At 28.4% G+C, this 22,500-nt stretch overlaps 1 protein-coding gene across 1 annotated transcript; it reads left to right on the forward strand.

The window, feature by feature from the left end:
- The first annotated feature begins 13,731 nt into the window (after positions 1-13,731).
- Positions 13,732-21,988, forward strand: LOC100210588 (uncharacterized). The gene is made up of 2 exons (XM_065803161.1): positions 13,732-13,863; positions 20,515-21,988. Exon 2 carries the CDS (start codon positions 20,524-20,526, stop codon positions 21,769-21,771), a length of 1,248 nt encoding a protein of 415 aa, XP_065659233.1. The 5' UTR covers positions 13,732-13,863; positions 20,515-20,523; the 3' UTR covers positions 21,772-21,988.
- The last annotated feature ends 512 nt before the right edge of the window (positions 21,989-22,500 follow it).

Genomic DNA, 22,500 nt, shown 5'->3' on the forward strand with positions numbered 1-22,500 from the left:
TCAGCAGATTTATTTTTATTTATTGTATTTTTTATTTTAATTGGAGTAATATAGAGATATATTTCTCGGATTATTTTTACGTACACGTTATTATATTGTTGTAATTGGTATTTATTTTATTCATGTCTCGGAGTTGTAAGCAACTATATTTTTATTTACCTCGTACATTTCGAACTTTATATTTATGGTTTAAATTTGTATATCTTTACTGCCAATCAGTGATTGGTTACTTGTAATTACTTTGTAGTTGTAAAATAAACATGTATAAAAAAAAAAATTCAAACTTAATATGATGCTATTTTTATTTTTTAAATGGTTATATTCAAATAATTATTTTTACTTTATAGTTGCAAGTGACAACCTGTGCATGTGATTGGAATGCTTGAATCACTTATAATTGCTCATTAAAAATCAGTTGCGGAATTGTCCATACAGCAAAACCCCGCAATATTTTGCATAAGCTGTAGGGGGGCCCAAAATTTTCAGAAGAGTTCTTATAAAACTTCAACGAAGTATGGATGGGTTGATGCGAAAAGTTGCCACAAAGTTTTTGCAACTCTAGAAAGTATTTATGCATTTTTTGGCAATAGCCTAAAAAGGTGGGACCTATTTTCACAATTTACTGGAGAATCTCAGATTACATTTATAAAAAGTGAATCCAACTCGCTAGACTGGAAGGTACAGCTCAATTTTGGTAGTTAAGGCTCGTTTTGTGGATATAATAAAATCGCTTGCTGATTATCCTTAAGAAGTCAGAAAAAAGAAGAACGCAAATAAGTGTCTAGGTTTCAGAAAACGATGAGCATGTTTCTATGCGTAATATGTTCAAAGAATTTGTGTGAAGTAAATTTACTTTTAAAGTTGTAACAAAAAAAAATTAGATCACATGACTGCGACCGAACCATTTCAAACTGTAAGCAGACATTTAAGACAATTTAGAAATAACTATAGTTTATCAAAAGACTAAGCTATTTAAATGGCAACCAAATGGGATATTAATCCAACTTTTTCTAGGAAAAGACAAAAAACATTTTGATGAACTATCGAGTGATCATCATTTTAGTGATAAAGATCACATCTTTCGCATTGATGTATTTAGTAAAGTTTTAGATGTAGTTATAAGTCAAACAGACAACAAATTTACAATTTTAGATATACTGTAATTCATTTAATTGATTTTCGTTGTGCAAAAACTGAATCAGTAAATATATTTAGATTATTTCTTTGTGGTGGGGGCCTATATAATATTTTGCAGAGGGAAGGGGGCCCCGAAATTTGAAGTTCCGCCACTGTATGGATTAAAATTGTATGATTAAACTTAATACGAAAATTAACCATTAATTTTGCAACTTTGAAAAAGCATAAAATAAGCGTGCGGCTAAACTTTGCTGTAAGAATAGCATGTATAACTTTCTGTTCGTCTGCATTATCAAACTTTAATTATGTCAAACCGTATGTAACATCTTCCAACAAATCACTCATAAAAACAAAGTCCATGAAATGTTAAGTGTATTTCGTATGTTAAGTGTATTTCTTTAATACTTGACAAATACAAAAAGTTTTATTTTTAATATTATTATTTTCTGTCAAATCTATTTTCTGGAAAATCGGGGTTCAAAGTATATGATAACGCCAAGAACATTGAATTTATGAAATTAATATATTAATTTATTTCCGCATTTAACATATATTATAAAAATACATAGGAAATATAATACTTTCAATAAAAAAAACTTTAAGTTTAAATATGATATCCTTAATCTGTATCCTTAGAAGTTGTATGAAAATTTTTAATTTTTATATTTTAATCATTTTTCAAAGTTATTTTTTTTTAAAGTAAGATCGCACATGATTATTTTTTGTAAATGACAGTACACATTTTAATAAAAGTGTTTTAAGTTTATACTTTTTACAAATCTTTCGACTTCAGTATTTATAGCGGTCTAAAGTTGAAACAAAATTTTCAAAAACTTATTTTAATGAGATGTTAATGTGACAATGGGCAATTTTATTGCTTAAATGGAAGATTAGACCCATATTTATAAAATGTAAAAAAATCCAAGTTTTCTCATCATTTTTTGGTGACAATTTTCGTATTTTTAGACTTAGTCCGGTAGAATTTCGATACAACCAGGAAAAAAATACTATAAAGCTGAAACTTTGTTTAAGTTAACATAAATATATAATGTCACCAAAAAAAAAGCTCCGTCATTTGAAGGGGTTAGGGCAACAACATCGGTTTTTTCCATGTCTAATAACATCTGTCCAACAACATCTGTAAATATTATGCGGTATAATAACAGATGTTATTACATGTAGAAACTTTTTCAGACTAAATATATCAGGAGAAAATTCTTCCAGATATTCTTGGACTTGAAGAAAAAGTACCAGATGTAGTTATTTAAAAAATTACCGGATGTAGCGCTTGCTATCTAAGCAGGAGATCCAGGTTCGAAACGACCTCTAGACATATTTTCGCGTCACGGTAAGGAAGGAGGCGTGAACTTCCCGGTTAAATGCACTTCCGCGGTGCTCTGTGACAACACCGTTTGTACTTCTTGGGGCACCTAAAAAAACTAAAAAAAAAAAAAAAAAAATTTCGTTGTTCTAAAGATGTTGTTAGGGGTTGTTGAATTTTCAGATGATATTGGACAGATTTTACTAGACTAAAAGAAAAATACAGATGATCTTGGACAAAATTGTACAGATAATCTCGGACTACTCCACAGTTGTTGTTGGACAGACGTAGTAATCTTTTACCATTAGGAGCACCGGAAGGTGCTGTTTTGGGCCTTAATAAAAAAGGATAATAATTTTTATGATAAATTTTTTTTTCAAAAATGTACTTTTTATATCGTTGGAAAGATAATTTAATGCTGATTCACATTCGTATAAAAACTATGGGTTAAAAACAATTTGTTTAGAGAATATAATTTATCATGTCTATGAAACGAGTTATAAAAAAATATAAAAAGTAATAAGATTCTTCAGTAATTATTGCTTTTATTATTTATTTAGTATGTACTTTTGATTAAAAAAAATCATGCTATGAGATAAAATCTAAAATAAAAGTTATTTAAAACAATATGGTTAACTTATGAATTAAAAATGAATCAATTAAATCTTTAAATATGTTTCTAATGTTGTTAGTGTCGTCAAAGTATTCAAAATTATTGATACTATCATCCTGCATTTTCAAAGTTTTTCTTTTCTATAAAATAATACGATGTAATTAAATATAATAAATTATGGAATGCTTTAATCATATTAAAAAATGGTAATAAATTGCGTCAAGCCTAATTGACGCAATTTGTTTTAGTCATATTAAAATCACCTCTTTGTTGCGACAACTTTCTCCTTGACAACCACCACAAGTGGAAACGCACTTAAGACCATGTTTTCGACAACTGCAAGTATTCAAACTAAATTGGTTTTTAAAGACATTTAACAGTTTTATCTTATTACACTTAGAAGGTTTTGAGGTGCTACATTGTTATCAGTTGTTATTGGGATGAGATCATTGTTTTCTTTTTTCCATCCCTAATCTTCAGGATTAAGATTCAAATGCTCATCAAGCAACTTCCGTTCCATAACTTGAAGATGGACACGTAACCCATGTAAGTATGCCGTTTTTTCAGTTGGAGGTAACTTATGAGGCTCAAATATACCTTTGCAAGTCATTTCTAAATACTTTTGGTATCTATAATTGAAAGATTATTTGTAGTTATTTATCATTCTTTTAACTACCAGAATAGATAATAGAAATACCAGAACCAAATACCAGATAATAGAAATACCAGAATAGAAATACCAGAACTACCAGAACAGTAACTTTATAAAAAGCAGTCTAGCACCACCTTAAAATGTACTATAGGATATAATGCAAGTGGAATATCTTTGTAATAATTAATTGTTGCTTAGTTTTATGGTACATAGTGTAGATTATGGAAGTTAATAACATTTAGTAAATAGTATATGAACCTTAATTTTGTCAATGCTTCAACTAGTGCTCTATTGTAAGTAACTTTAAATACCAAAATTGCTGTTTTTACCAACTGCATCTTATCTTATCGAAAGTTTGTCATTAATTATGATATTTCTTGGAGCTCATTAGATTTTTTTAGAAGACTTAAAAAGCTGGGTTTTCCTTTTCCGTATGTTGCAGAGGTAGTATCATACCCTGACCATGCATTTACAAATAATAAGCGCTCTTTAAACTCGCTGATTGTGTGAGTTAATTCTTTGATGCTCCAGAAATGATTACCCTTTCTAGGCATGAAATATACATGCATTATACATGCTTTTTCTTTAATGATACAAAAGCATAACAGCTATATCAGTGTCATCAGCTGAAACTACAACTTCTCTATTTAATGCTAATTGTAAAACAATTGAAACAGTTTTTGTATCAGCACCACATGGCCATATATGTACTTCGTGCCCTGCAGCTTTAAGATGTTTTGCTAACAGTTTAATGAACTCTACTTTGTTTTGTTGGAATAATAAAAAGTGCTCCTGGCCTAACAGCAATGTATTATTATCATGCACATTGATCAGATGAGCATTATTTCCTTCTTGTCTTCTAGCATGCTCATTTGAGTTAGTTGAAAAAGTTTAATATCCATCAAACACGACATTTACTACACCATTATTGCGTTTGACGTATGTTAAGTACAACTTGCAAATATCGCCGAAATTTAATCCTTTACCCACCTTACTCAATGTATCAAAGCTCCCCCATCGATTACAAATCTGACAAGTTTTGCTTTTATTTCATCTACTTTGTATTAAGCCTCTTTAGGTAAAAGTTATTTCTGCAGTGATGGCTCATCTGGTTTCATTACCAATCCGTTTTAAATAATGATAGAGGTGTGGTAGTCAACTCATAACTAAAATAGTGTTCAACATTGTTATCTCTTAGAGCAATTGCAGCAAGTCTTGTGAGCATAATGTTCGGGTTAACATGCATAAAGCTGCCTTCCTTCAGTTTTATTACATTATGAAATGCATCCAGCGATTTTAGCTTCGGTGATAACTATGTTGTCTAACTTGTTATGGATCATCAATCCAATTTCCTCAGATTTTTCACAGCTTGTATCATCATTTCCAATAACGGAGACAAGACCTCTTGATAGAGAATGCAAGTTTAGGTCTTGATATATAAAAGGATTTCGTTTCCTTAACCATTTCACAAAATTTTCGCTGTCTAAAAAACCCCTTGCGCGTCTTGCTAACCCCATTTCTTTGTGTTGTTTTCTTGTTTCTATATCATATCCTGTTAGAGTTGTAATGGCTTCGTTTATAGCCGCACTGGAGTTTAAACTACGTACCCAAAGAGTTCTGACACTTTCTGTTAGTCCACTTCCTTGAGTTAATCCACCTCTAAATCAGACCAAAGTCCCACTCAATAATGACTGGTTCTTCTTACAGCAAGTGATCCATTATAAAAGCAGTTACTAAACCAAGAACCTCTGAGACACTAGTGTTCCATTTCTTGAACATAAATTCTGACACTCTTGGCGTAATTGATGTGCCCAGTTGCAGCAAATAAATTTAGCATATGCATAGTTGTATGTAAGTAAAGAGACCAATTTGATGTTCTCTATGCAACAATGAAGCTTTTTGCAATTGTAACATATTCCATATATTGAAGCCAGAGTTCTGCAATACTAGATTATGATTTCAGAGATTTGATGAAATTGTTTAAATACTTTACTTTGATAAATTGTACTGTTTTTAAAAACTTCTCAACTTCTCAACTTCTTCTTCAGTTGAAGTACTTTTAATTGCTTTTTCAAAAATAGGTTGAAACGAGGATAGATCAATCTCTCCGTCAATAACAAGGTTATCTAGCAGTATAATTTTAAAGGCACTTTCTGCAAGAATGTACGCTTAAAGCGACCTTGCAATAGCTTTTCTGGACATCATGTGTATGATACTATTTTCTGCATATATCTCATTAAACAACTCCTCCAAGCCAGATCCGCCAATAAGTTTACCAATGCTTTCAATGTAACCCATTATGGTATGAAATCCACCTAATCTGCATACTATATTTAAATTTTCTTCTTTAATGATTCCTGTCTCTTTTATCCATAACGGTTGGTCAAAAGTTACGCAAGGTAGTGACATGTTTAATTTTTCAGCCTGATTTTTAACAATGCGAAGGGTAGAGTAAATGCATGTTTCATCAGAAGGATTGAGATCAATTATTGGAAGGAATGAAACTAGTGATTTTTGCTAACAAATCTTTGTATCAGTTTCTAGTTCATAAAACCTGACCAGTTTGGCCGCGGGTTCTCAGTGGAACTGAAGAATCAGCCACCTTGCCATAAAAAGTCAAAACTTAATTCTTGAAAAGTGCAATTGGAGATGTTATTTCTCTGTAAGGTTTAAATTTAATCATCTGAAAGCCAATGTTACTAGATCCTAAATAAGGTAATATCTTAACACCACAATCCGAATCTAAATCAGATGTTTTCTTTTTTTGTTTTAAACGTTTTATAGAACTTTTTTGGCATCCAGATACCCAGCTAACCGATATGATACTCATCCCGTGAAATGCGCCTTCTCCAGATAGTGTGACTGTATTATGGTCTACATTATCAGCAACCCACTGAGCAACATGGCAGCCTTTCTTGTAGATTAACTGTGTCATTTGCTTTAATGGCAGATTGTTTGAAGCAAAGGGTTTCACCCAATGTGATAGAGAATCCAAATTTTGAAAGATGATCAACTAGCCACTTAGAACCTAAAGATTTGCCTATTTTAACACCGATTCTAAATGGAATTCGAGATATTATTTATTTAGGCCTTGAAACTTGCACGATACATTATCCAATACTTATTTGTTTTAGTTTGGATGGAATTAGCAATTGAAGAAATGTCATTAAGCTACTTAGAACCGATCTTTTTGGATCATCGTTGCAATTAACTATATCATCTGTAGTAGGGTATTCATCTGTATTACAAGGGATTTCCCCTTGTAATACAGATGAATACCCCATTTAATTGAATATATGTTTTCAACATTTCCGCTAAGTTGGTACATTTTCTCATGAAGCTCCTTCAATGTGCACAACTCACTATCTGCGTCCTCTTCTAACCAATTACAAACTTTTTTTAAATGGTTCTGACATAGATAGATCAAGGGGTCTTACTTTTATATTTTCAGAAGGCACATGCAGTCTAAACTTTGTCATTCATGTGTTATGGTAGACAGCATTTACCGCGATGAGATCGATGCAACTTTCTAGACGTCCGATTACTGTTTTTTCCCCACCCATCATTTCTTTCTAAACAACATTTAACAAGTTTTTCACGAATCAGTAAAGTTGTTACTTTAATAACAGGGATTCTTTTATTGTCATCATTTTTTTCGCAAAGAAAACAATCTTTTTTCCAGTCAAAAGAGTTCCCATGAATAGAAGATGATACCAAAGATCGTAACAATTTAGATTGTTTTTTTGTGTGCAGAGTTCTATGATCTACAAATGTTCTTTTGCAGCTAAGATAAACTAGAACTCTACCTATCGGTTCTTGATTTTTTATAGAACTGAAATACGCAGTTAAATCTTCCATTCCCTTTTTTTTTTGCTGAACTTTATTAGTGTTTTTAATCTCTTCAACTTGACACTGAAATGTTACTCTATACTGAGTGTAAAAATGCCTGCTAAAAATAAAGTTTTTATTAAGAGTAAAAGAAATTTAAAATAAGTAAAATAAATTACTAAATAATTTATCTTTACCGTTTCTTCAAAAAATTAGGCTTAGACCTTAAATAAACATAAAATATTAAAACATCATATAACTTTTAACTATTATTTAAAATCGTTTAATAAAAATATAAACCTTTACAACATGCATGATTAACTTATCATGTAATATCAAATGTTTTAATGCCCATGGTCACGTTAAAATTCATTGAATCTATAAAACGTTGCGTTAAAGTAACAAGCATATTGTATTAATTTTTCATTTTTGTAATTCTTATGCGAATATGAATCAGTATTGAATTATCTTTCCAACAGTATATGAAAAGTATATTTAAAAAAAAAGTTTTTGACCATAAAAATTATTACCCTTTTTTAATTCAGCCTTTTTTAATTCACACCTTCCGATGCTCCAATTTAATGGGGCTTTGTTTTTGGTGAAGTATCTTATGTTTAAGTGTACTTGTGAAAAGTTTTAGCTATACAGTATTTTATTCTAGGTTGGGGTAATTTTTTTAGTTAATCCAGCAGTTTAAATATGATTTCTTGACAACAGACAACTTTTGATTTTTCACCAAACTTGTGGCCGGCTATCTTAAGCAATCTAACAAAAAATATTGAAATAAATAATATTTGACTTATTGTATGACATAATTCATACAATAAGTCAAATAATATTTGATATAAAAATTATATATAAAGTATGAAAATAGACTAAATTTTAAAATATAAAATAAACTAATTTTCTTCCACTTTTTTAAGATTCTCTAGAGCCGAGTAGTAAATAGAAAAATAAATTTTGTATTTGTCATTGCAACTATTATACAAATCAAATATGTGAAAATAAACGAAATTGAATAGTTAACCGGTGGTTATTTGTTACAACTTGAATCTCAGCAAGATTTAATAATATTTCTTTGTTACTAACTTTTGCAATTTTTACCATACTTAAAGAATTCTTTTTATTAAAGAGGTTTTTCTTAAGAAGAATATTCGCCACCACGGAGCCACTGCAATATTGAAACAACATTATTAGTGTTGTTACGACTTTCAAATTATTCGACTGTCGACAAAATCGACTAATATCTTTTTTAAAGTCGACTAAAAGTTGATTTAGTCAAAATATGGGAATAAATTTTTTTTCGAAATAAATTTTAATAAATATAATAATGTCTTTGTTCACTTTTTATTCTTTAACATTGCATCATACAAATATTAGTGGAACAAAACAATATTAGAGCAGGGCCACTCCGTTGATGAAGTAATTTATTCCCAAGTCCCGATCATTTAGTCCTGAATACTTTCTAAATATTCAAAAGTCTATACAATCATAATAACAATGTAATTATATAGATGATATTTTGATTTTGGAGCTTCACAATATAATTTTGCTCCATGCAAGGTTAAATCCACCCCCCTCCCCCACCCTTGTAGAGTTTTTGAAAATAATTATTTTTAATTCTCTATACTTAACTCATCATGCTGTTTGAAAAAGAAGGAAATAAATTAGGTCTAAAAGGCAGACTGTTTAAAGATGATATAAAATCATGTAAAAATTTGCGTTCTTACCTACCCACAAATCCTATATTCTAAAAATCTCCCTTTTACAAGATGGTCAGGATCCACTAAATCAAAAAAGTATAGAGTCGCCCCACCCCCTATCTTATGTGATGGTTTAAATCTATGGCCCCCAAATCAGCTTGAAACGGCCCTGTATGAAAGTGTTAAGGAAAATCACAAGCATAGAGAAAACAAAACAAAAAACAAAAAAAATCTATAAAATACATAACCGAAAGTTTAATTACGTATAAATATTGCTAACATGCTTTAAATATGCTTTGAATTAGATTAAAAATTAAGATAGTAAACAAAAAGCTAGGTAGCATGTAAAAGTTATTAAAAATTAACTATACATGTTGTTGTAATTAAATGAACAAATAAAATCTAAAAATTAAAAAGATTAAATCAAATAAAGAGATATAAGAATTTTGAGATTATTAAGTCGATTAGTAGAAAATCCATAGTCGATAAAATCGAATATTTAATTTTTTAAAGTCGACTAATTTCGACTTTCGACTAGTCGATTTTTAGTCGATTTATTTGAAGTCGAAAACAACACTAAACATGATAGTGCTTTCAAAAAATAATTCTTTAGTTACTTTGCCCGTAAAACAAGTTTTATCATTTTGTAGGATGCTCTTAATTTGTTGATTATCTTTTCCTAATACTTAAATCTACACATTCGTCTAGCAATCAGAAACTAAACCTAAATGTATAAAACATTTGTCCTTCAATTAAAATAATTTTAAATGTCTGAAAAAGAATAATTTTTTCCTGTGTGTTTTTTTTTCTGACTTGCACTCTATTGTGATCTAAAAACGATTTTTTCATAGTCTTATATGAATTTTTATCTGTTAAAAATTCCTACTTTTAAAAAGTCATAAAACGTCATAAAAATTTTTAAAAAGTCATAAAACGTCATAAAAATTTTTAAAAAGTCATAAAACGTCATAAAAATTTTTAAAAAGTCATAAAACGTCATAAAAATTTTTAAAACGTCATAAAACGTCATAAAAATTTTTAAAACGTCATAAAACGTCATAAAAATTTTTTGTATAATAAGCAGTGGATTGACGTTCAGCGTCGCGAGTTAGGGGGGCAGGGGAATGAGTATGGGGCAACAGGGGTTGCGATTGGCCCATTAAACTCCTAAAATCTTTATGTTTTAAGGCACTTATTTGTGATAAATATATTTTATTGATGCTTTTATATGCTTTTTATCATAACACTTAGTCTAAGACACTAAACAATTTAAAGTTAGAGTTTACTAAGTTTACTTTGGTTAACTATTATCGTTAAAAAAAAAAAAAAACATTTTATATTATGGCAATGGTTTGGTTATTTAAAAATATATTTATACCTTACATATTACTGAAAGCAAGCATTAAGAAAGAAACTTACTTTCCTACTAGTTTATACAAGTTTTTTTCCGCAAGATTTCATTTGAAGCGGGTACATAAGGTTTGTTGGACGTCTTTAAGAATATCATATGGATTTGTGACTCTACGAGGCGTTGTTTAGACAATTTTTAATATATATATATATATATATATATATATATATATATATATATATATGTATATACAAAAAAAAAGTCGTATACCGTTTGCAAAGTCATTGTACTTGTAATTGTAGTTTTATAAATACCTGTCACTGTACAGTCACAGTAGTTTTGATACACCAAACTATGTTTAAAATGCATTGACTTTGAACATTACGATTTTAAGAGATAGTTTGTTGTTACCTAGTTTTTTATTTCCATTTAAATAAACGCAGAACTTTGTAATTAAAAATTTATATTTTAGGGCGCATCAGTTGACCGGTTTTAGAACGCCTGGGGAGGGGGAAGCTTGTTCCACCTCCCTCCACCGCTCCTTAAGGCCTATGTTGAACCCGTCACTGATATATGTTTTCTCAATATTATTAGCAATGTTTTTGTTTTAAAAAATATGGTTGATGTTTTATTGATTTGCAATAACCAATATCCGAAAACACGATAGGACCGTTTGGTAATAACCAAGCAGTCCTATAGTGCATTACATAGAAGTGTTCACTACAAAGTTCTGACATGTTAGTTTTCTTTACAAGCTTCCTACATATCAGAATGGCTGGATTAACATTTATGGTTATTGAGTGTATTTTACAGTTTCATGAAGGTAATTATTATTTTTTTACTATTTGAGAATCTCTTATTAATTGTTAAAAAAATATGTTAATCACTTGCAATCCCATTTTCAAAGTACTGATTGCACTAAAAAAATTTATATCTGGTTAATAAACATCTGAGCATATAAATATGATATAAAATCGCAGGTGATACTGTTGCTTTTGATTTTGACGACAATTATTAAAAGCAGGAATATTTACCTTTAAAAAACATAAAACAAAGTTTAATAATACATTTTAAAATTAAACAAAATACGCGTCAGTTTTAACCTTAACTACGCTGAGTATGACCAAAACTGACGCGTATTTTGTTTAATAAATGACCTTATTGTCATTTTCAAGATATTGCGGTCAGTCAGTTATTAGTTAAAACAAGAGAGATTTTTCCGTAAAATATCTGTTCTATATGATAAATATATCTGTTAATATGATAAAGAATCAGGTAGTTTGTTAGGAAGACTTTTTGTTTGCGTGAGGTCTTATGGTGGACCGCTGAAAATCTTTCAAAATTTATTTAAAAATAAACAAGTCTATCAAAATAAAATTATCTTTTCAAATATAATTTTATATAGAGTAATAGCTATAACAATTTTATAATTATTATAACAATTTTTAGACTTATAGAATTTCAAGTTATTGAATCCTATTTTTAAGTTTTTTAGCGAAAACTATCGCTAGGTGGTGGAGTTACTTTAACTATTGCAAAGACATTTAAATATTAGATAATTCGTCTAGCAAAGAAAAAAAGCTACAATTGCTAGCAATTCAGTTTTTTTAGTGACAGCAATTCAAAATTTTTAGTGAAAGAAAAACAGGTTTTTAAAGAAATTATTGGATTTAAACACTTAATAATAGTTTTAACTCTTTTGATCTATAATGATATTTAAACTTTAGATACTTTGTAGTTTTATTGAAGACATTTTGATGCAAAAAGACTTAGCGAAATCGCATTAAAATTCAAATTTCGACTTCATAAAAACTATTACTTCTGTATATATAAAAAAAAATCAAATTTTTTTTTAACACAAGCAGAAACAGTTTTATTAAACAAGCATAAAGTTTCATTTATTTTATTTCATTTACCGCCTAAATAAATGATAGTCAAAGTTAGGAATTATTTAGAAATTTTTGATGTATATTTTACTGACTCGCCTTAACTACACTGAGTACAACAAGTGATTCTAAAAATGCTTCAGAAAATTTCAATCAATTATCAAATTAATCTTTTTTTCTTTTTAATTGAGTTTTTCTCAGCTGTCCTAAATTGAGCTGAACTTTAAAATAGTTTCTTTCATATAAAGTTCTCATAAAACACCTTAAGGATTTAACATGCTGAAAGCCTTCTATTTAAATAACAAAAATCCTGCCGGAAATCAAAAATTTATTCACGACAAAAATAATAAAGTAAAACTGAGCGCTTTAATTTGACTTAGATTTGTCAAATAATTCCACAGCTGTGGTCAAGGTCAAGGTAGCTTTAGCCTTGCCAAAAATTGGAAACTTGTGGTCTTAACCATGTTGGTTATTTCGACATCTTTGATTTTTCTCTAGCAATACTTTTTTATAGCTTTACTTAAATAAATGCGAAAAAAACAAACATATAAAAAAAACATTTACGTGTTTTGGTTTGAGACCCTAGATTCTAGGGTCTCCTTCCATTAAGCTAATTGGAGCCTTAGCCGAAATTTTCAGTTTGGTTTTTATAATAAAAATAAATCAAAAAATGTAAATAAAAAAATTTATTTATTACTTATCATAATGCATATAAATAAAAATAAAAACATATCTTTACTTATAAAACCTACAAAAGCAGACTATGACCAGTGCTCCGTGAAGGCTAACGGTATGACAACGATTTTCTAGGTTTTACCTTATTTTTTTTTTTTTGTTAACAATACCGAAAAACAAGTAAAAAAATTTTAATCGATGGAACTTCCCATCAATTTTTCGACAACAAGTTTTGATCGATGCCGCGTTTACACCAAAAAAATAAATATAATTATTTTCTTAAACTCTAAGTTATTTCTTAAGTGAAACTTTTTAAGCACCCTTTTTTTCAATTTTTTTTTAATTAAGAAATGCAGACTCTGTATTAGTATTCACTCATAACAGGAATAGGACTAATATTGTATAAATCCAAGACTCATTGTTAGTCGTCAGTTATGCAAGCAGAGTTAGATGCGCTAGATATATTATTTTATAACCGAGCGAATGAAATGTTTATTACTTGATCTTTTTCATTTTGAATCAGTCTATTATAACAAGGAAAAGTAATAACAATTTTCAAGATTTACATTTTTAATATTTAGGTTCAAAAAATGAAAAATATCTTGACCTGTGGATTCACGTATAATCTAATATCCTTCAGCTAACAATTTCCATCAATGTTGCGTATACTGCAAGATATTATGAAAACGGAATAAAGGTTTAGTTTTGGTTTTGCTTATATCCATCATCTATTTAATATATTTCATATTGTTTTTTGTTACTGTAAGATAATATTTAAAAATAATTTTCGCTTTAATACTATGCACAAAGAACTTATTTGTGTGTAACTTTTGTCCAATTTTGAATTCTTTTTTCAAACTTCTTTACCTATTTAATAATTTGCGACTTTAGGCTTGATAAATTGATATAATATGTTAGCTAAATTAATTAACTTATATAATATTTATATAATTACATATATAATATTATAATATTATATAATAATTTTTCTTCAATAAGCCTGAACTTATTGAAGAAAAATTATTACTTGATAATTTACACAAATTTTTATGATTTTTTAAATGTTTAATTTTAATATTAAAACAGATAACAGTAAAAAATAACATATAAAAGTAATGTCTCAAGGGTCATTCCATCTCAAATCATATAATGGATCTATGGGTACCACCTCAAACTAATCAATTTGTTCAAAAATATGGTTGGATCAATATTTTCTAAAATTGGTTAAATTAAGTTTCTGGAATTTTCAGTAAATTTTGCAAATCACAACTTTGTAACTAAAAAAAGGTGCTCATCTGGAATTTGGTATAGTAGTTCTTAGACCGTTAAAAATGACATATGAGGCTTTTTTGTAAATCATTGAAGCCACAATTTTTTTGCATGTGTGACGTCACTTTGTGGCAAAAATTAGGAAAACAAACTACAAATAAGATTTTATTTAAATTTAAAAAAAAACTCCTTCTATTAAAGATATATGGAATATATTTTTATGGGATATATTTTAATTAAGACAAAAACTATTTATTACTATTGTAATAAATACAATCTCTTATCCGTGAAATGATATATCTGTACCAGCTTTATATATTTTTATGCAATTGTATACAACATAATTGAAATTAATCAAAAAATGTCAGATAAATGCAAAAGGAAACTTGATGCATAAAGGTTATTTTTTTGGCTCACCTTTTAGATTAGTGTTTAATATTATTCTTTAGTTTTTAATCATAATCATAAGAATAAACTTTTTTTTTATGACTATGTCTTAGTGGTCTAAGATCTTCTTAGTTTGTATAGCGTTACAAACAAAGGTTTGTAAGTGTAAACGTCTTTAGCATAGGTTGAGTTTGCAGACATTATGTGGAATAATCGCATATAATACATCTATAAAATAAAAAAACTTTAAAATTTTTTTTAAATTTTATAAATCTTTTTTGCTATATTATTATTTTTTTTCTATAAATATATAAGCAAGATTGAAAAAATTTCAAAATTTATTATACTGAGTGGAGGTCTTATACCCCCTAAAACAAAGCTGATGACAGCGCATTTAACCACTGAGCTATCAATGAAATGCATTTAGCAGAAAAACAAACCTAATTATAAGTCTCTTATAAGCTCTACGTATGTGGAAAAGATGCACAAGTTTAGTTTTTTGCTCTTGAATGTTTTTTTCAAAATAAATTGTTTTATTAAAAAATATTGAAGTAAATAAGAAATAGGTATATAAATTATTGGTGTGGAATAGATATGTATAGAAATAGTCAGTTTGGTAAAGACGCATATTTTATGGATCCAGAAAGCTAGGATATATAAGGAAAAAGTATAGAAAAGTTTGGTTTGGAATGGGCTTGCTGAGTTCGAACTGTATTTTTACAGGTCCAATCTCAGCTAGTTTATATCAAGAGTGGTATAAAATAGTGACAGCTTCTCGTACCTGGGATTGCAGGCATACTTTCATATTGTATCTGGAGGTTAAAATAAGTTTCATTGTTATTGTTATTGTCAGATAAAAGATAATTTATATCAACACCTATACTGTTTTCCACTTATGTAAACAGTAGTGTTGTGTTAGAATCTGATTTTTAATTACTGCTTGTAGACTAGTTTTAGCTGCTTTCTTTTTACAGTTTCTTTCATTCATTTAGACATTTTTCAAGGAATGTAGGCATATAAGTGATGTAAAAAAAAAATCTACTGTAAGCTCATATCATAATATAAGCTCAATCATAACTTTAGAATGGGTTGGTCAATCAAGCTGAAATTTTGAAGTTGCATTTTTTACAAAAACCTGTGGTTGGTCAAAATTTGAAAATAAAAATCTATGGTGGTACCCAGAGGCACCTTTAAAAAACCAATTTGATTTCATATGAAATGGCCCTTTGTAGATATAAATTAATATTTTGAATGTACTAATATTGTATTGAACAATTATAATGTAATAATATTGTATTAAACAACCCTCGGAATTAGGGTCAGCATTCGACAATGCCGACCTAACTGCCGACCTGATAGTGTTTGAGGTCGGCAAAAAATTGCTGACTTTGTTTCTATGTTTTATGGTAAGACCTTTATATCAAATAATTTTTGTCGACCTGATGCTGACTTTTAAAAGATTGAGGTCGGCAAATTATTGCCGACCTCATTTTTCCTAATTCCGAGGGTTGATTAAACAATTATAAAAATTTTGATGAAAGCAAGCTATTCCTATTGGGTCATTCCATATCAAATCACCTAATGGTCCCCAGGGTACCACCTCAAATTTGCTTCAAATTTTGACCACCCATAGCTTTTATGAAAAAAACACAATCCCAAAAATTTCAGCTTGATTAACCAAACCGTTCAAAAGTTATAATTGAATTAATATTAACCAAAATTGGAAAAATTTGAGTATCTGGAGCTTAAAGTAGATTTTTTTGATTTTTACCAGATCATAACTTTTTAAATAAAATTGATCACCTGAAATTATTTAGGGTAATAGTTTTTCACCCAAATTATCTATTTTTGTAAGTGTTTTTGACTGATTTTAAACAGGTTTTGAGTTCTTGTACCTCAAAGTTGCTAAATAACACAATATTAGAAAAAAATTTGGAAATTTTAATGTGCTACAGTCCAATACCAACAGACAAGCTGTGCCAATTTTTTGTTGCTTTTGTGTACTTAGAGGAACCACTTGTAGAAAATATTAAATTTATGTGTTAAAAGTTATTTTAGCACTTGCAGTAGCCTGTTAAAATTTCACTTTTTTTTAGAAACACAATAAATTACATTAACTTTGTAGGCATAGAAAGTTGCGTAGACAGTTAAAATAAATTATGAAACTTTTTACTGGCAAAGTTCTATATATAGGCAATCACCAAAAAAAAATTAAAGACCTATACTCTATCTTATCACATTATTGTAGCCCTATGACTTATGTGTATATTTTATTTTTTCCTTAAATAAATATAATCAGTTTTTCATAAAACAAAATTATCAGTGTCTTAACCTACTTTATTTGATATGATTTTATAATATATATTTGTTAAATTTTATGCATATAATATAATTATAATGATATTTTCACATGGTTATAATTTGAGTGTAAAATACTTCAATTGCTTCAAGACTTTGTATTAAAATCTAAATTTGCGCAGTATTTTCTGAATTTTATTATTTTAGTTCTTAATTGCAAGAACCAAATAGTAAAAGTTTTGTGTATGCAGAAATATTTATATGTAGAAATAGTTTATTGGTTGCATTTTAGACAATTTTAATCGCATTTATACTTGAGATTTCATTTTTATGATTTTATTACTGGAAAAATATAAAAAAGTTTATTTTTAGATAATGTTACATGTTTAACTTTAATATTTTTAGATTTGTAAAAAATTTCAGAGAAATGTTGTGTGGGAACCAAATAAGGAGATATTCACCATCAAAAAGTCTATATTTCTAGATATGAAGCACTTCAAAAATACTGTTGTGATCCATTTAAAGTCCACAAGAAAAAAACTATCAAGGGATTGTGTAAAGTTAACATATCAATAGCAAATCAACTTAAGATCAAACCTGGTCAAAAAGTTTTTACTAACTGTATGAATGAATTCAAACTTGAAAAAATTACAGAAAGTAGTCAAGATAAAGCTGCTGAAGAAGATTTGAGTTGTTCAGACCTTGATAAGACAATTCTTAATAAGAGTGTGTCTTTATCGGAAATATCTCCACTCAAAAATGTAAGAAAACGCAAAAAATTAGGATATGAAAAGCAAAAAGCTTAAAAATATGCAACATGTATGACAAACCTAGTAGTGTCAGCATTGGATATAGACCCAAAAGATTAAGTATCAGAAAACGAGCAAATATGTATAAACTATAATGATTTAGACCAACTGTTTGATGCAATAAAAAATAAAATGAAAATAAGTTTAAAGGAAGAAAAGTTCAACTACTAGCACTAACTTCTGATAGTTGGTAAATTGAAAAATCTTGCAAAACATTTTCAGAACATCTTTAAAAAAGATTGAAAGTTGAAAAAATGAAAAAGGAATACTTGCTAAACCTGAGGCTAAAATAGGACAGCCTTAGGAAGATATTGTTAAACAAAAAGTCATTGAAATTTATGAACCCCAAGAGTTCACAAGACAATGTCCAGGAAAAAAGATTTTGTTTCTGTGCGTATAAGTAATGTAAAAGTTCATAAACAAAAATGTTTAATATTAGTTCAATTAAAGAAATTTTTTCTTGAGTTAAAGAAGTTATACCCTAAACACAAAGTTGGATTCAGCAAGTTCTGTGAACTAAGACCCAAGTGTTGCATTACAGTTGACAGTAGTGGAAGTAGCTCAGTTTGCGTATGTTTTTATCATAAAAAAACTAAGTTGATGTGCGCTGCTTTACCAAAGGGCCATTTAATATATTACAAAGATTTGATGAAAGTATGCGTTTGAATATATATAGTCGAAGCTGCATATTCCATCTATGTTTCAATTCCCTTGGTAAAGGGAAAATTTAAAGACTTACTTGGAAAATGTGTTTGAAAATAATAATTTTGATTTTGATGATCATATCATACACAAATAATGGGTGTCCAAACAAGCATTGTTGAGTTTATTGAAACTCTAAGTGAAACTTTGTATGTCTTTGTCACCACCACTTTATCAAAGAAGCACAATCCTCCTACTTATCAGAGGCAAAAAGAACATTAAATCAACACATGTACCATCTTGATGATCACAATATAAATGCTGAGCACCTCTTATTTGCTACATCCTATGGCAAAAGTCTATGTGATGGAATAGGAGGAACTATAAAAAGAGAAGCAGCAAAAGCAAGCCTACAAGCAGCAAATTCTCACACAAAATAAACTGTTTACATGGGCTGAAAAAAACATTAAAGGTGTTAAATTATTTTACATTTCAAGTGATAATATCAATAATCATGAAACTTATTTTAGCCTAAAGAAACGATATGAAGAGATGAGCACAGTCCCAGGCTTAAGAAGCCTTAAGAATCACAGTTTTTACCAGGTGGAGAGAAATTATTTTTATGGAGAATATTTAGCGATACTGTCTATGATATTAACTTAGCTAAAAAAGATCATTCAAACTTTCAACCTGGTAAATACATTGCATGCTTTAACGATGATGAGTGGTACATAGGGCTTGTACTTGAGATTTGTAGTGTAAACCAAGATGTTAACGTAAAATTATTACATAGAAACAAATTAAATTTAAAATGGACTAATGATGCACGATCAAGTCAATGTTGGGTTCAATTTGACAAAGTTATATGTCAAAAAGTGCCCCATCCATTAAGGGTAGAAGTGGTTTTGACTACAAACTTGCTAATAATGATTATAAAAGTATTGTGAGTTAATTAAATCAGAAATAAAGAAAGTAGTGTACTTGTGTTTCATGTGTATATACACTTCTTCTTTCAGCATTTTTTATTTTTTTGAAGTATAATATAAATTGCGCTAATTGGTATCTTTTTAAACTAAAAAAGCATTGCACTCAAAATGCTAAAATCATGTCATAAGATAGAGTATGGGTCTTTAATTTTCTTTTGGTGATTGCCTATATATAGAACTTTACCAGTAAAAAGTTTCATAATTTATTTTAACTGTCTACGCAACTTACTATGCCTACAAAGTTAATGTAATTTATTGCATTTTTTAAAAAAAGTGAAATTTTAACAGGCTGCTGCAAGTGCTAAAATAACTTTTAACACATAAATTTAATTTTTCCACAAGTGGTTCCTCTAAGTACACAAAAGCAACAAAAAATTGGCACAGCTTGTCTGTTGGTATTGGACTGTAGCACATTAAAATTTCCAAATTTTTTTCTAATATTGTGTTATTTAGCAACTTTGAGGTACAAGAACTCAAAAACTGTTTAAAATCAGTCAAAAACACTTACAAAAATAGATAATTTGGGTGAAATCTATTACCCTAAATAATTTCAGGTGATCAATTTTATTTAAAAAGTTATGATCTGGTAAAAATCAAAAAAATCTACTTTAAGCTCCAGATACTCAAATTTTTCCAATTTTGGTTAATATTAATTCAATTATAACTTTTGAACGGTTTGGTTAATCAAGCTGAAATTTTTGGGATTGTGTTTTTTTCATAAAAGCTATGGGTGGTCAAAATTTGAAGCAAATTTGAGGTGGTACCCTGGGGCACTTTTGAAAAACTAGGTGATTTCATATGAAATAACCCTATTATGGTAGGAATAAGGAAAAAAATTTATGAGATCAAACCAAAAAAAAAATTTTTATTACAAATAAATAGGCAAGTCACTGCTTTTCTCAGTGCTTTTTAAATATTTTATTGAGAATAAGATTTTTTAAGTTTTATTTATTTTAGGTTAAAATAATGGATCAGTTGCTCAGTGACGCTAAACACCTTGTTCAACGGTTGAATGCACAAGAAAATATTTTTGATTCTGTTATTAGTGAGACAATCACTTTGCAAAGACGTCTTTCGATGATGAAGCAATATCATGATGAAGTAAGTCAAATGAATGACCTTGCAAATCATCGACCGCGATGTACACTAATTCTTGGAAGTTTAGTTGAAAATCAAAAAATTCAAAATCTTGAGCAAGAAAACAAAGAATTAAGCTTATCGTTGGCTGAGCACCAATCTGCATTAGAGCTCATTATGAACAAATATAGAGAACAAGTTCTTATCATGATGAAACTAAACAGTAACCAAAAGGTTTGCCATAATAATGTTTGTTTAGAAACAGAAGTTAAAATGAGAGAAAAGATTTCAGAAATGGCTAATGTTATGCGTCAGTCAGCATTAATAGACGATAACTTAGCAAGTAAAGAGATTGAGGTTATAAGATGCTTACAAGTTGAAAATGAAAATCTTCGCGAGCTGCTTCAAATAAGTGGTAAAAGTTATCAAACATGTTTTCCTTCTTCATCAAATGAATTGTTTGATAGTACCAATGCTAGTAGTTTATCTTTAAACAAAAGCAACTTATTCGACCAAGATATTTTGAGTGATACTTCCTTTTTAAAAAATAAAGATAGTGGAATTTTTGAAAACGAAATAGCAGATTCTAATTCAAATAAAGATGTTGTTGTCCCAAAAAAATCAAATAACTTTTATGATTTTCACAATAGTCTTGAACAATTAAATATTAACCAGGATAGTAATTTTAATATGGAACTTCGGTCACATCTGGATGAAGAGCCAACTATGAACTGTTTTCGCGCAATTATAACAAATATTCAACCTTTAGATGTCTCCAAAGATGAGTCTACAAATAATTCAGAAGGCTCTATCATGAATTCAAATAATTTATCAGACGATGTTTTTTCAGAAAACCACGATAGTTACAATTTTCTACCAAAAAGAAAGAAGCATTTAATAAAACAATCATTTAAAGAAACATTGCAAAATTCAGATAACCCGCTGGCTTATCTCTTTACTCAAACAGAAAAAAAAAATGAAATTAAAAAGGATTGTGTACAATTAAATGATATACATTATGAATCCGATGCTGATTCAGAATTAACTTATGTTGGTGATGATATTGATGCTGCATTATCTGAACTTGATTCCATTGTTGACAATTCAATTTTTCTAGAAGATGAAGATAATTTCTGAAATCCAAAAAAATGAGAAATTAATAGTTGCAACATAAATGATTGTTTAGAGTGCTCCAATTTTTTTAAATTTTTTTTTAAAAAGTTTGTTTTTAAAGATGACATTAACAGTGTTGTAATAATGGTAACTTTTGGCTTTTAAAAATTTTGGATTTTCAAAATATCATTATAATAAAAAATATAATTGTTATTTATCAGAATATATATATTTTTATGAATTTAATTGGTAGTTTTATATATATATATATACACTTTATTTGTAGCGTTTACACACATTATTACTGCAGTATGATAAAATTTAAGCAAAGTTTTTATAAATCTCTTGGTATTGTTTTCAAATCCAATATGCTCTTTCTTGTTTTAATAAAAATCCAATATTGCTCTTTCTTGTTTTATTATCATAAATGTTTAATTTTTGTTTTCCAAATTAAAAATTTATTTATGCAATATATAAATTATATATATATATATATATATATATATATATATATATATATATATATATATATATATATATATGTATATATATATATATATATATATATATATATATATATATATATATAAATTAGTCGCTTGTACACGAAAAATTTCGCTTTTTTATTTTTGAATCTTAAATAACTGCACTGCATTTTGGATTTATTAACATTAAAATATTCAATGGTTTGTAAAAGTGTGGATAAATTTTGTTTATTTTATTTTTAGATGCTAAAACAGGGATAGACCAATA

Source organism: Hydra vulgaris, chromosome 08 (assembly GCF_038396675.1).
Source record: "Hydra vulgaris chromosome 08, alternate assembly HydraT2T_AEP".
Taxonomy (NCBI): Eukaryota; Metazoa; Cnidaria; class Hydrozoa; order Anthoathecata; family Hydridae; genus Hydra; species Hydra vulgaris.